Source organism: Anastrepha ludens, chromosome 5, assembly GCF_028408465.1.
Source record: "Anastrepha ludens isolate Willacy chromosome 5, idAnaLude1.1, whole genome shotgun sequence".
In the NCBI taxonomy this organism is placed as follows: Eukaryota; Metazoa; Arthropoda; class Insecta; order Diptera; family Tephritidae; genus Anastrepha; species Anastrepha ludens.
In genome coordinates, this window is record NC_071501.1 from 69,478,406 (window position 1) to 69,493,636 (window position 15,231).

The following is a 15,231-nucleotide window of genomic DNA, read 5'->3' on the forward strand; positions in this document are numbered from 1 at the left end:
CCCATGTGCGAAGACTTCCCCCACTATCGAACATATAGGCAGAATGTCATCATCCACTGCCAGAAAGTTGAGTTGCATTGAAAAATCTAAGTGCGTCGCTGCCAATGTCGCCTAGTGTAAATACGTGTGACATGTGGCAACACTTATACAATCTGATTTTGTGAAATGAGTAAATAGACAGTTTCAGTGATATCAATAGCTTCTTTACAAATTGTTTATAATATTTTTTATTAATCATTTTCATTTCATTTATTATGTGTTAAGTAAATAATCAATTCTATTGACGTTATGCGGCTAGACTTTTAAGGCATACAGATGTTATTGTTATTGTTTTTTAATGAATCTGACTATAAATTATGCGCATGCCGCATGATGAGCTTTCAGTTGATTTCCGGCAGTCGAACGTTCAACTTTTCAATTCTAAACATAATTCGCTAGACAAGCAAGTATTCTGTTTTGCAGTAGTGAAAAGCAGCTCGAAACAGATTAAACGAATTTTTTTTAATATTTCCATACGAAGTTGTGGTTGGTTAACTAGTGAATTCGAATTTGAATAATAAAACGAAAAATAATATTTGTGCACTTAGCGGCATTTTTTTGGAGGGAATCTGAAAATTAAACTAAACGAAAAGAAATTTTAAATTAATAAATAAAATTAATTCCCTGGTTAAGGCTTCATTTCAATATAAATTCATTAATTATCGAAAAGTGATCAAACTAATATCATTGAAGAAATGCATCAACCACTACGAATGAGGTAAGTAAGAGTTTTGAGTGCATATTTATATGTGGTGGTCCATCTACAATAGAATGTGAGATGTACATTTTTTTGTTTTTGCCAATTAACAATTGTCGGAAATTTAGTTTGGGATGAGACACTTATAAAGTGTTGCGTTTCGCTTGAGCAAAGTGGGCAAATATTTTAAATAAAAAATAAATAGTTGGCGCATACACCCATTTTGGGTTTTAGGTTGCAAATGATTTTTTATGAGGCGCTTTTTCATGACAGAAATACACTCGGATGTTTGCCATTGCCTGCCGAGGAGCGTCTGCTATTAGAAAATATTTTCTAACATTTTGCCGTTTAATGCATCTACGCACTGCCGAACGGTAATCACGTACCAATCTGTTCAAAATTGAAAAATCTGCTAAAACGCTAATCTGAGATGCCCTTAACTGTAAATGTTATGACAATTAGCCAGAGATGATTCAAAAGTTAAAAAATTAACTTTAAGTTGCCATTGGTAAAATTGGTTTTGAAACGCCGAAAATCTACTGAAATTTTTCACTTGGCAGAATGGGTGACTGTAAAAGAAGTCGTTGAAGTTATTTGATTTAATTTAAATTTTACTAAATTTAATTCTAAGCGCTAGAAATATTTTTCTTATTTTTAGATTTTGAAATACAGAAAATTTAGCTACACTAGTGAAAAAAATTGAGTGATCAAACAAAATTAAAAAGTTTTTGCGACTTTTCAAATGGCTGTACCTCAGTTAAAATTGTCCAGTCGTTAAAAAAAAACAATTCACACCTTCGGGGTCCTACTCGCAAGCAATTTTCAAAGCAACGGGCAATCAAAGATGTAGCGTGAAAAAAATTACGATTATTTGGGGTTCATGCGTCAGGAAAGATTTTTTCCGACCAAACCACTTCATGGACCGTTTAATTTGTTTATCCAGCTTTTGAATTATTTTTTGTAAACCTCGTTGCAACTACTTCTCGCTGAGATATCGAACTATGAATCAAAATTGATCATTTTGTCTTCGATCACCGATATCTCAACAATCAATTATTATTATGAGAAGATTTAACTCGGCGACCTGACAAATCCATTGTGCCCCTACCTGAGTAAAAGAGAAGAAATAACTTTTTCCGAGATCGTAAAAAGGCTCTGAGCTAAAGAAGTGAGTAACTTTTCCTTGTCATTTTGTTTCCAGTAATTTCTAAGTGCCTTGAAACCTATAGGATACATGACTGGTGGTTTTGACCTAAGATATTCAGCTCATCAATACATTCCAGTTTTGATGTGAACTGGAAATATAATATTTGAGAGTTTTGATTGCTGCCTGGCTTTCCTTGAAGATGTTATTATAGTTGCATTCAAGATTAAAGTCAGCGGATCTTACTGTTCTGCATCTTTCTCATCAACCAATGATTGGATAGAAAATTGCAGAGGAGTTTCACAAGCTCGCATAAATTCTTCTAAAAAAGTGCTTTTGATGGTTTTTATTTTAGGAAAAATTTATTACTAATTTAGAAATATTGATAAACCGATTAATGTTAAATGCGCGTTTTACAGCTCAATATGCAATCAGATCATGTCCTAGAGAGGCTCTCAATGCACTGACACACGTTATTCCAATAGACCTAGATATAAAGAAAACGGCAACCATGAGTGCATTTAGGTTAAATGAAGCAGGTCGCTGGAAAGAAAAAACTTATGGTCACGCTAGTCTATTATTGCGACAAGCTCAGTTAACCTCGGTGAGGACTGACTACATCGTCCCGATGGGAACGATGCCACACTCTTTCCATCTTAGAAAGAATGGAATAAGGGATTCTCTCTAAACATCTTCGATACCACAGTCTATACAGATGACAGTAAAATTGATTGTGGTGTTGGAGCTGGTATATATTCTCACAGACTTGGAATTGAAAAATCTGTGCGTCTCCCTAATACCAGCAGTGTCTTCCAGGCGGAAGTACTAGCAATTGGGGAAGCCTGTAGGTTACTAATCGCAGATTTCTCTTTTAAGGGCAATATCGCTATTCTTTCGGATAGCCAAGCTGCAATCCAGGCGCTGGACGCGGCTATAACAACCTCTGAAGGGGTGGAGCAAAGTAGGAAAAGCCTCACCAACTTGAGTAAAAACCATAAAGTAACCTTAATTTGGGTCACGGGACACCGGAACATAGAAGGTAACGAAAAAGCTGATGAACTGGCAAGAGGGGGATCTGCCATGAATAGCGTTCTTGCAGTACCAGTATTCACTCCATTAGGTGCGGTAAAGAATGCAATTTCCCTAAAATACCTTCGAATTGCAGATTGTAGATGGAGAGACCAGACGAAATGCAAAATCAGCAGAACGTAATGGCTCACCTACAACCTCAAGCAATCGCCGACATTGATAAACATGAAACGACGGAACGCCTGTAGACTCATGGCAGTCTTAACTGGCTTCTGGTCTATCGGAGAACAAGCCATCAAAATGGGCATCCCTCACAACACATACTGTCACAGTTGTAAACAACCGGAGAAAAAGGAAACAATCTTCCATTTCCTCTGCGAATGCCCTGCCCTATGGAAGGACAAAATGTTAACCCTGGGCAAACCGCTGTTCGAGAGTCTCGAGCAACTGTCTGGCTTTGAAGTCAACAATTTAATAAGGTTCATAAACCACACAGACTGGATATAGTCCTGCTGTAAATAACTGTTAAACAATTTGGTAACGAGGATTGTTCAACAAAATGGTACGGAAGCGGTAGTTGGATTCTGGATGAATCACCACTCTAACCAACCAACCAACCAACAGCTCAATATACTCAAAAACAAAGAAACATGCGAGGTTTTGAATTTAATCAATTATTTATTTCATGCGATCGAACGTTTTTAAAAGCCTTACTATCCAAATGAAAACAGACATGATTTCTAAAAAAGTCTTTATGGTTTAAAAATTCTTAAATTAAAACAGAAATTAAAAAAATTATTTTGAAATCTTACGTAACAAATTTTGAAAATTAGAATATTTAATTGATGTTTTAGAAGAAATAAAATTTATCAGAACTAGGTACTTAAAGCTTAACGATTTTTTAAACTCCCCTATGATCATTTTTAACTGTGATGGTGCTGTGATCGCTGAAAATTTGGAAACTAGTTTTTGAACCCTTGACTGCATCTATTAGCATAATTTGATCTTGATAATGAGAAAGTGCTTAGATCTAAGTTTTCATTTTACAGTAGATACATAATCTTTATAAATTCATATCAATCATAATGTCAAAACTAAATACCGGCATATTTTATTACGGTACGAGGGGCGCCTTTTACACTGACAGCTGTATCGCAGATTGACATTTTTCGGCTTTTACGTACTCAGAACGTTTTGAAATACCAGCGCTATTTGAGTTGTTTACAGTAACTTAAAAGATTCATCTCGGTCCAAAAATGGAATTAAATCGTGAACATTTTCGTGCCATTATTTTTTACAACTTTCGACGTGGATTAACTCAGCAACATTGCATGGATGAACTTAATTCATTTTTTGGCGATGAAGCTCCATCAAGGACCAGTGTTTATCGATGGTGTGGTGAATTCAATCGTGGTCGTAGTTCACTCCAAGACGAATTTCGTGAAGGTCGTCCAAAATCAGTTGTTGTTCCGAAAACCATTGATGCTGTGCGCGAACTGATATTGCAAGATCGTCATGTGACCTATCGTGAGCATTAGTGGAACCAGCATACATTCAATATTGCATATTTGACTTTCAAAAAAATTTGTTCGCGTTGGATCCCACACAATTTGGCAATCGCTCAAAAAAAGGCTCGTGTCGATTGGTCGAAGGAAATGCTCAAGAAATACGATCGCGAGGCCTTGAAACATGTCTATGACATCGTGACAGGTGATGAATCATGGATTTACGCGTATCAGCTCGAAAGTAAACAGCAGTCGACTGTATATGGGTGTTTCAAGATGAGCCAAATCCAACAAAAGTTGTTCGCGCACGAAGCACTTCCAAGGAAATGGTCATCCGCCGTATAGTCCTGACTTGGCACCGAATGACTTCTTTTTATTCCCGTACGTAAAAAACAAACTGAGAGGTCAACGGTTTTCGACACCTGAAGAAGCGGTTGCGGCATTCAGAACGCATGTTTTGGAGGTACCTCATTCAGAGTGGCAAAAGTGCTTCGACAATTGGTTCAAACGCATGCAAAAGTGTATAGATCTTCGTGGAGAATATTTTGAAAAACAATAAAGTTATTTTCGATGATTCAACTTTGTTTTTGTTCTCTAATCCCGACATATAAAAGGCACCCCTCGTAAATACTGAATTCAATGAGTTATCGTTGAAAATAAAATATAAATGCATTTACGCAGATTATAGATTTCGGGAAAGAAACTATAAACGAAATAGTTTTTATACAGGTGAAAATTCATTCATATTCCCGACGCTATAACTTGCATCATTTTTTCTCCAAAATGAATATAGTTTTAAATTAACTAAACTAACTAACTTAAAAACTAATTAAAATTGCGATTAATTTAATTTTATTAAACATTTAAGTTAGATAAAAAGAATGGCCAGTGTTCATTACCTCGAAACGAATAGTAGTACTAAGAAGAATGCAACTTTGCTGTTGCTGCACGAAAATGGAGCAAAAGCAAGACAAGAATTCCGACTGTTGCTTCTACTGTTACTTTTGCGTTGGATCTGAACTGTTCTGGGATATTTGAAATTTCGCAGTGCTGCAGTTTAGCTGTAGACATATGCACAGCAAAGGAAAGTCGCAAGAGTTAAAAAAAAAATACCAGTCTAATGGTTAGACGCGATAGAAGTGAAGCCTTCCGTAAAACAAACTGAGAGAGAATGAGACGAAAGCAGCATTAGGAGCGGGATAGGTTCATTATAATATTGCTATAAAGTTCATATTTTATTTTCTTCATTTTATTAATATTCATCCTCAATGTTTTTTTGTCGATATTCACGACACTTTTCTGCATTATTTTTCGGCATAATTGCGGTAAATATTTAAAAATGAAAATATTTACGAATATAAAAATACGGACGCAATACAGCACACGCGGTTGCTATTATGAGCGTCGTAACGCGTATATTACACAGATGTACTAGCATACACACAAACATTCGTAGGACGCAGCCACACACATATACGTATATCTACATATAACGCTTCGTAGCCAAGAGTGGGGACTGTTACTATTATGTTGTCAGATTTACAAGCACTCGGGATAAACTAAAAGATGCAAGCTATTTATTGGTTGTTCTAAAAAGTTCCCTATACGTTAGATTTCGCCAGTACACATTTTCTAAAATGCCTAAAAGATTGATTATTTGGGATGTAAAAGCAATTTTTCCAAAAATACTGGAAAACTCGCATTAATACATTTCGATTAAGCCCGCCAAAAGCCATAGAAACCCACTTGACGATCTCGAAAGAAAGTGCAGTTTTGTGTAATTGTAATTTTGCTCATGTCGAAATAAACCCTTTTTTTCATTTTCCTGCATATTTCAATCGAACTCTCCAATAAGAATACTTCTCTTCGCAATTTTATGTTATGATGATTATTTGATAAATATATACATATGTATGAGTATATAATTTTTTATTTTTATTCATATATTTCTTGTTTTTGTTTTACTCTACATTAGCATCTATGCTGCAACTTTGCTGCTAATATGTCAATTAACGGTGGCACAAGTACCATTTCCACGCGGCTGTCCAGAGGTGAAAGTGCCCACGGACTTCAATGCTGATGCTGTATGTAAACTGGTTGTAAATTGGAATTAAAAAATCATGTAACATTTTATTTTTCTTTTTTAGTATATGGGCACCTGGTATGAGTACGCCAAATATCCGCATATCTTTGAGATAGCTAAACGTTGTATGTCTGCGCGTTACACCAACAAGGGCAATAATACCATTGGCGTATTGAATACATCGATAAATACGATGTTAGTATGAGTGTGTGCAAATATTTAAACAAAACTTGTATGAGTGTGAAAATAAATAAAAATCGCATTTTTAAATTAAACTTAAACTATTTTTTTAACTTAGTATATTTATCATATTTTTAATAATTCAATTTTAAATTTTTTTAGCACTGGACATATCACAAACACAACAGGCGTTGCACGTATGCTTGCCCCATCACAGATAAATGTGCTCTTCAGCAAATTTCGTAAGTATCTTTTTGTTTAACTTAAGGCGCAGTCAGACATTGCAAGAAATGTGGTTTTAGTAAGCCTATCAAACTATTCCAAGGAGGACGCATTAGAAAGTTGAAAGTAACTTTTCAAATTGATTTGCTTTCTTATAATTGAAGTGGACCTATGCAACTTGCTTTCTGAAAGGACTTCTTGGAATACATTTTAGACATCCAAATTAGTTGAAAACAATTTTCTTGCCCTATTGATCGCAGCTTCAGGTTGCATGCGAATATGTTTTGCTTTATTTTGGATACATATAAAAATTTACAACGCAGTTTTAGAATTCTGAGTGTAATTAAGCACAAATCTCTGAAGTGGCAGTTTCTCATAAAACTTTTATAATAATTTTTAGCGATATTTTTTTATTCGGTTTTTGGCTTCCAGGCCAGGATTCTATAGAAGAATAATTAAAAAAATTTGAACGTATAAAAAAATAAAAAAATTAAACTGTAAAATAATATAATATAGTAATAATATATGTAATAAAAATTTTCAAAATATTAATTTTTATTTGGTTTCCAAGCCATAAAGCTATAGAGGAATATAAAAAAATTAAATATAATACAAAATATAAAAAATGTTTACACTTTACGCTCCAATACAAACGAAAATGAAAAAATGTTAAAACATGTATAAGAAATATAAAAAGAAACTTAGTTTGTTTTTTGTTTTGCAAAATGCTATTTGCAAAGAATTTTTTTATGTACAAAATTCGTTATACTCATACATTGTTTTATCTGAAAGTACAATAAATTGTGTTATTCATATATTTAAACTCAATTTTATTTATTTTTCAGCCAATGCCGTGGACATACCCAACTACATTGTGCTTGGCACTGATTACAAGACGTACACTGTGGTGTACAGTTGCACTAACCTCACTTCATTCGCACACACAAGTAAGTTTATTCAGTAATACTTAATAAAAATATTGTCTTAAAAATATGTTTTTGTGAAACATGGTTTTTGAACAAAATAATGGATGACAATTTTTCCTTGAGACACGGTTTTTTGAAAACAAAAAAAAAAATATTTTCAAAACGAAAAAGAAAAATGTTTCCAATTTTTCGGAAACAGTTGTGAAAAAAACATTTTTCTAAGTCGTAAACATTTTTTTAAATATGTTTGTTTATATGTGCCTTCTGCTCAAATATGAACAATAAAACGGTCCGCGGATGACATATGGCAAAAATAAATTTTTTGTTTTTTGGTAGGACTGTTATAAGCTCACATGGCAAATTTCAGCGTGATATGTCACATAGTTTGTTTTCTGTGCTACTGTAAACAAGTCAAGCTCGAGTGTGTTTTTCGAATTTAACGATGGAAATTCAAGTTGAACAAAGAATTTGTTTGAAATTTTGTTATTCCAACAAAATTTCGGCTTCAGACGCCTTAAAAATGTTGCAGACAACCTATGGGGACTCTGCTCTATCGCGTGCACGTGTTTTCCAGTGGTAAAAATCGTTCAAAGAGGGCCGCACATCGGTTGAAAACTTGCCTCATGAACGTCGTCCAGCAACATCAGTAAACGACGAAAACATCGGAAAAGTAAAAGAAATTGTGCTTGAAAATCGCACAAATTGCAAAATCGGTTAACGCTGAATATTATTTAGACGATTTAAAGCGTTTGCGCGAGAACATTCGTCTTAAAAGGAAGGAATTGTGGGACAACAAGTCATGGTTCTTGCATCACGATAATGCACCAGCTCACACATCACGTCTTGTTCGCGATTATTTGAACAAAAATAATGTTAATATCGTTCCGCAAGCACCGTATTCGCCTAATATGGCTTCATGGGACTTTTTCCTGTTTCCCAAGCTCAAGTTGCCGCTCCGTGGAAAACATTTTGAGACAATTGAAGTCATAAAAGAGAATTCGAAGAAGGAACTGAAATCCATACCGAAATCGGCCTTCCAGAAATGCTATGATGATTGGAAAAAACGTTGTCATATGTGTATCGCCTCCAATGGTGATTACTTTGAAGGAGATAAAATAAAAATTGAAGAATAATTAACCGTTTGTTGTTTATTAAATCAGTCTCGTTCATATTTGAGCAGAAGTTATATAGGTTTGGGGGAATTAAAGTTTTTGTAGAAATATAATTTTTCGAAAAAATTTTTTAAAAGATAAAGAAGATATATCTGAAAAAAATCTAAAACCATATTATAAAAACGTTTATTCTGAAACATGATATTTATAAAAATAAATTTTCTGATTTTTCTATTTTATAAATAACTGTTTTACTGAAACATAACTTTTCGAAAAAAATTTTATAGTAAGGAAAGTAAGATATTTCCGAAGAAATATTTTTCGAAAAATATATAGTAGGTATACAAATTTTTAGTTTAAAACCAGAATTTTGAAGAAAATTTTTATAGTAAAAGATTTCTGAGAGGAAATTTTTCGAAACCATGTTCAAAAATATTTTTGGAACATAGCTGTTTCTAAAAAAAGTCTTTTTCGATCAATGACTTTTTGAAAAAAAATTTTACGATATAAAATAATAATAATTCCGAAGAAAAGTTTTTCGGAATATGTACATATTAAAAACCGTTTATTCTAAAACAGACTTTTTATGAAAATAAACTTTATGATACCGAATCTTGCGCAGAAAATGTAAATACATGTCTTTTGTTGGGACTTAGGTTTTCGAAAATATATATGCAACTGTTTTTGTGAAACATAATTTTTTGAAAAAATGGTATAGCATGAAAAATAAGAAAATAACAGCCCGGAAATTATTGTAAAAAGACATTTTCTGTGGGCAAAAAGTAAGGTGAATTTGGTTGTAAAATGAAAAATCTTTACTTATTCTTGTAAATCAATTGCATCCCCTTCAAAATAATCCCCTCTCGATGAAATACACTTATGCCAACTATTTTTCCAATCCCCTCAATCGACTCGAAACGCACTCCCCGTAGTGGTCTCTTGAGTTTTGGGAATAGCCAGAAGTCACACGGAGCCTCGCCTTTAGCACCATATTCGCTTGATTGGTCGGTTGTTTCAGGGTCGTAAGCATAAATCCAAGTCACATCTCCCGTAATGATGCATTTGAGCTTGTCCTGATAGTCTGAAAGCATTGTTTCACACACATCAACGCGACGACTTTTTTCGTAGGCCCAAATGGTGTTTCAAAATGGTTTTCATAGATCCTTCTTATATTCCGATCATATCAGTAAGGTCTTTAAGAGTCAACCGACGATTTTTGAGCAGTAACTCCTTCACTTTACTCGTATTGACGTGTTGGTCATCTGTTGACGTCGATGGTGGTCCGGAGCGCTCCAAGTCATCAACACGTTCCCTCTTTGAAGTCTTTGTACCACTTATAAACATTTTTCTGCGACATGTTCGAATCACCAAATGCCTTCTGCAACATGCTAAACGTTTCCGCAGCCGAAATTTCATTCCGCAAACAAAATTTTATGGCACTTCTCTGCTCAATCAAATCAGACATGGTAAAAATCGAAAAATGCACTCTTGGTCGTATGGTAAACACAAGCGTAAATATATTACTGATAATGACATTCACATGAAAGTTGGCCCAGATGTTATTAACAGTGCTGCCAACTCATGAAAAAAATAACTAGAGCGAAATTTTAATCCCGCGAAGTTTGACAAATAAATTCACCTTACTTTTTGCCCACAGTAGTATTTAACTATGATTTTTCGAAAAACTTTATTAAAAAAAATTCTGGGATATAAGAATTTATAAAAACAAAATTCATAAACATATTTCTGTTGTTCTATAACTTTTCGAAAAAAAATTAAATTTTTTTTCTCAACAGAATCTTTTCGAAAAAAAGTTTATTCTGAAATATGAATTTTTGAAAATAATTTTATAAAAATATTTGATTTCTGAAGATCGTAACACTGTTATTTCATTAGAAAACAAATAAAAGCAAATCTCACTGTGCTCATATACGTACTTAGAACATTTTTTGTTTTGAATTTCCTACACCTGAACAGATAAATGAAAGCACAACCTGTTTAGACAATAGAAATCATATCCGCTAATCGCTTTAATTATGGCATTAGAAAAAATTATCATGCAATCCATAAAACTTATGCTCATCGCAAATAAATTAAAGCGAGCCATAATTTATTTGAACAGACACACCATATACACACATACATATATCATAGGTAACATACATATAGGCATGGCATACGTCAGTCACATATTTACATACGTATACGAGTATGAATGTACTCCGGCATAAGCACGTAAATATACACGAACCTTAACATGTTTATGTGTCTGTAGGTGTGTGCGTATGTATATGCAACTGTAATTGATATAAAGTGTTGATGAATCAGTGACCCGTTGCTGTGGATACCTTTTCCGCATTCCCGGCTTTACATATGCGCACGGTTGGACGTACAGTAAAATCGTAATTTGAGTGGTTGATATGAGAGGGCTACTGAATTTTAACGGAGATTTTTTAGTTAGTGTCATATGTATTTGACAGTATGACAATATTGCTTTTGCTCTTAAGTCCAAGAAAAATGTCAAATCTCAAATTGTAAATTTTATAGGGAAAAACTCGACCAAAATTGTGTCTTTTATTTTTCACACATTTTTCATGTATTTCTCATCCAGACCGAGTACCAGTCCACTCTGATACTAGTAGATGAGCGGTACGACTGATAGCATAAAGTATTGTATAGAACGAGATGGATAAATAGGCGTAATTTGCCATGTTAATATGTATCAGATGTGTGATATAAAATTTGTATTGTAGTTTGATAAATTCTCATTTAGGTCCAAAATTGAAAGCAATGGCGCCGCTGCAATGCTCAAAAACAGCTACATTCTACCCTTTAAGCAGTTAGAATCAAAAGTGACAGCCACCAACCAGATAAACCATTTTTTTTTATTTTATCCCACACATTTTGATTTAGATCACTAAAGAGAGGTATAGGTACTACTTTTCTAACTAATTTTAATACCACTCAATGCGTGTTATCAATACCTAACGATTATTTCGTAATTATATTTTATTCACACTTGTGCTTTATTTTTTAGAATTGCTCTGGATAATGACTCGCGAACGTAAACCCTCTGCTGAAACTGTGGCTGCAGCTAGGAAAGTCATGGATGACAATAACTTGCCACAGTCATTCCTGTTGATCGCGGATCAAGAGAACTGTCCGGAAGTGGTGTCTCCCTTTGGCATCAATATAAATTTCGGTGATAACAGCAGCTTCAACAACAATGCTAATAAAATTGATAAAACAACCAACAAAGCGGAAGCAGCCACCGACGCAGCCGACGATGTCATTTACGTCGCAAAAGCCCCCACAAGCACCGCCAATCCCACACCAGCGGAGTCTGATATATTGGAAGCAACCGCGGAGACGGCGGCAAATGTGATTGAAGTGGCCTGAGAGTTGTTTAGGCGCATTTGGCAGCGCATCATCGACATATTGTCGTGGTTCTTTGCATGGGCTTAAACAATTTTTGGTTTCTTATTATTGTATGTACTTTAATCAGGCATAACTGTGTTTTATTGACGCCTTTTCGTGTCTGCTATTTTACCAAAATCACTGTTTTATGCGAGTATTATGTAGATTTTAGTTGGTCACGTTAAGTACCTGTATGAATATTGTGTTTTAATTAAATAAAAAAATTAAGAGTAACTTTCATATTTATTGAGGGTGTTAATCTGTTGTGGGAATGTAATTCACATACTATAAGCCATGCAGATATACAGTTTGTCTAGAAAATATTTTGACGTAATAAAATATTCAAGTCTTTTGCACTCTTTAACTGAAACGATCACTTCTTATTGAACTTGGAGAGATTTTCAAAATTATCTCATTAATTTATATAGCTACCAGTACTTCGTAAAGGTACACTTTTTGAATCCACCATAGAAACAAAAACAAAAATACAAAAACTAAACCAATGCTTCTCTCAGATGTCAAGAAAGTGTTTATACATATTTCTTATCGACATCGTTTGCTAGGTTAGGTTAGGTTGAAGCGGTTGTCCTGTGGGATACACTCAGGCTCATAGCCCATTGTGATGCCGCGTGGGGAGCTTGTCACTATCTCTCCTAAAACCAGTGTGTGTTTTTCAAAAATTTTAAAATATCTCTGATTTCTATAGAACTGAGGTCTTCTAACTCATTAAAAAAATTGTCTACCCAGAATAGTAAACCCGCGTCTGGATAGAGCAGGGCTGTGGCACAGTAGTTGCGAGATTGTCTCTTCCTTGTCCTCATCTAGACAACTTCTACAGAAGTCATGTGTTTGCACACCCATCCTTTGGGCGTGTCTACCTATTAGGCAGTGCCCCGTTGTGACTGAGATCAATGTGCTAAGACTGTGTTTATTTTGGCTTAGCAGAGATTCTGTGCGTTTAGCATTTAGAGTCGGCCACAGTTGACGGGCGATTTTGCATGTTTCTTCATTACGCCATCTTTCGTTTGCTTTCTTTACAATTTCTTCAAGGATGTGTAGCTTACATGTTTGTAAGGGTATCCCTCTGTCATTATCTATGTACTCATCAGACAATTTAGTGCCGAGTCTTGCTAGTTCATCGGCTCTACAGTTACCCTCAATGTCGCGATGGCCAGGAACCCATATTACCTTTAAGTGAAATGACTCAGCCATCTCGTTAAGAGATGTGCGGCATTTCGTGGCTACCTTGGAGGTTGTCGACTGTTTTGTGAGGGATTTTGTCGCCGCTTGGCATCAGTGAAAATGTAGATATCATTTCCGGATCTCGCATCACACTGTATCAGTGTCGCGGCTTTTATTATTGCCATCAGTTCAGCCTGAAAAACACTACAGTAGTCGGGGAGCCGAAAACTGAAGGAGATCCCCAGATGTTCGGAATATACACCTCCGCCCACCCTGCCGTCGAGCTTTGAGCCATCTGTGTATACATGGATGGACTCGCCCTGTCTCACGTCGTCCCGTTCCCACTCTTCCCTTGAGGGTAGGAGGGTCGTAAACGATGTAATGGCAAGTATAGGCGGGAGTGCATAGTCCACCAGTCCGGGAAGCCCCAAAGTGCCAGGCAGGATTTTATCGTGACCATAATCCGTGTTTGACCACTTGTTTAGAGTGTTCAGCCTTATTGCCTCATTGCGTGCGTTATATATTGCCTGGAGATCTACCGGAAGGAGGTTTAATGTCGCATATAATGCTTTCGATGGTGTGGCTGACATGGCGCCGGTTATCAGAACAGGTGCTAGTCTTTGCACCTTCTCAAGTTTCTTGATGTTCACACCCTTCTGAAGGGCATCCCACCACATTACAATACCATAGTAGATAATTGGCCTAACCACTGCTGTGTAGAACCAATGTATCATTCCAGTCCCCATTTCTTCCCAATAAGCCTTCCGCGGTCATAGCTTTACGTGCTCTGTCTGCGACTGTGAGCCCCCAATTTAGCTTCCTATCTAGTATAAGTCCTAGATATTTTGCCCTTTCTATTACTCTAAAAGGTTTCCCTCCTAGGAATATTTGTTGAAGAGCAGGTGTTTTGTGTTTCCTACTAAAAAGTATCAGATCCATTTTTTCCGGATTTACCTCTAGTCCTCGACTTTTACACCAAAGTGATAGTCTGTTAAGAGATCTTTGTTGGAGGTCACATAATGTTGGAAGGTGTTTCCCCGAGATTGCTATTACAATATCATCGGCATATGATATTTTGCGAAGATTATTTCATATGCCTTTATACTATCACTGAGTTGTTAACACGCGTTAGGTATCAGTCAGTCATGAAATGATTGTCAGAGTGTTTTGTTGATCGAAATATCAATTCGAACGTAAATTATAAAGAAAATAGTTTAAAAAAGCCTGGAAGATGGCCACGTTTGAAGTGGCTCAGTCCTTCTATTATATTATAATTCTACAATAAGAAAAAGTAAGCAGCAGCTATCGGAAATATTTCATTTAACCTGAAAAACTATTTATAACACAATAAATCGTGCAAAAAATTAAAATAAGTTGGGGCAAAAATCTGCAAGTGGAAAAGCGCGGAAAATATTTCATCGTTCTGAACATATTTTGTTGCGAAAAGTGGCCGCAAACTCGCAGATTTCGAAAAAAAAAAAATCTTGCTAGAGAGTTTAGCGATAAGTGTGAGGTCGTAGTGCGTCATGACACAGTCCGTCGAGTTTTGTAAAATCACAATTATACTTCACGACTTGCTTGAAAGAAGCCTTTGCTCCCTGCACAGCATATTGAAAAGCGGTTATCTTTCGCTAGCTCACCAGTTAGGATAATGTTATACTCTGCGATGAGACTAAAAACATAGTGAAATTAAAA

At 35.4% G+C, this 15,231-nt stretch overlaps 1 protein-coding gene across 1 annotated transcript; it reads left to right on the plus strand.

Moving 5' to 3' along the window:
• The first annotated feature begins 374 nt into the window (after positions 1–374).
• Positions 375–12,600, plus strand: LOC128864362 (apolipoprotein D-like). Its single transcript, XM_054103985.1, has 6 exons — positions 375–757; positions 6,390–6,498; positions 6,562–6,692; positions 6,840–6,919; positions 7,745–7,846; positions 11,975–12,600. The coding sequence occupies exons 1-6, from the start codon at positions 735–737 to the stop codon at positions 12,334–12,336; spliced, it is 807 nt and encodes a 268-aa protein (XP_053959960.1). The 5' UTR covers positions 375–734; the 3' UTR covers positions 12,337–12,600.
• The last annotated feature ends 2,631 nt before the right edge of the window (positions 12,601–15,231 follow it).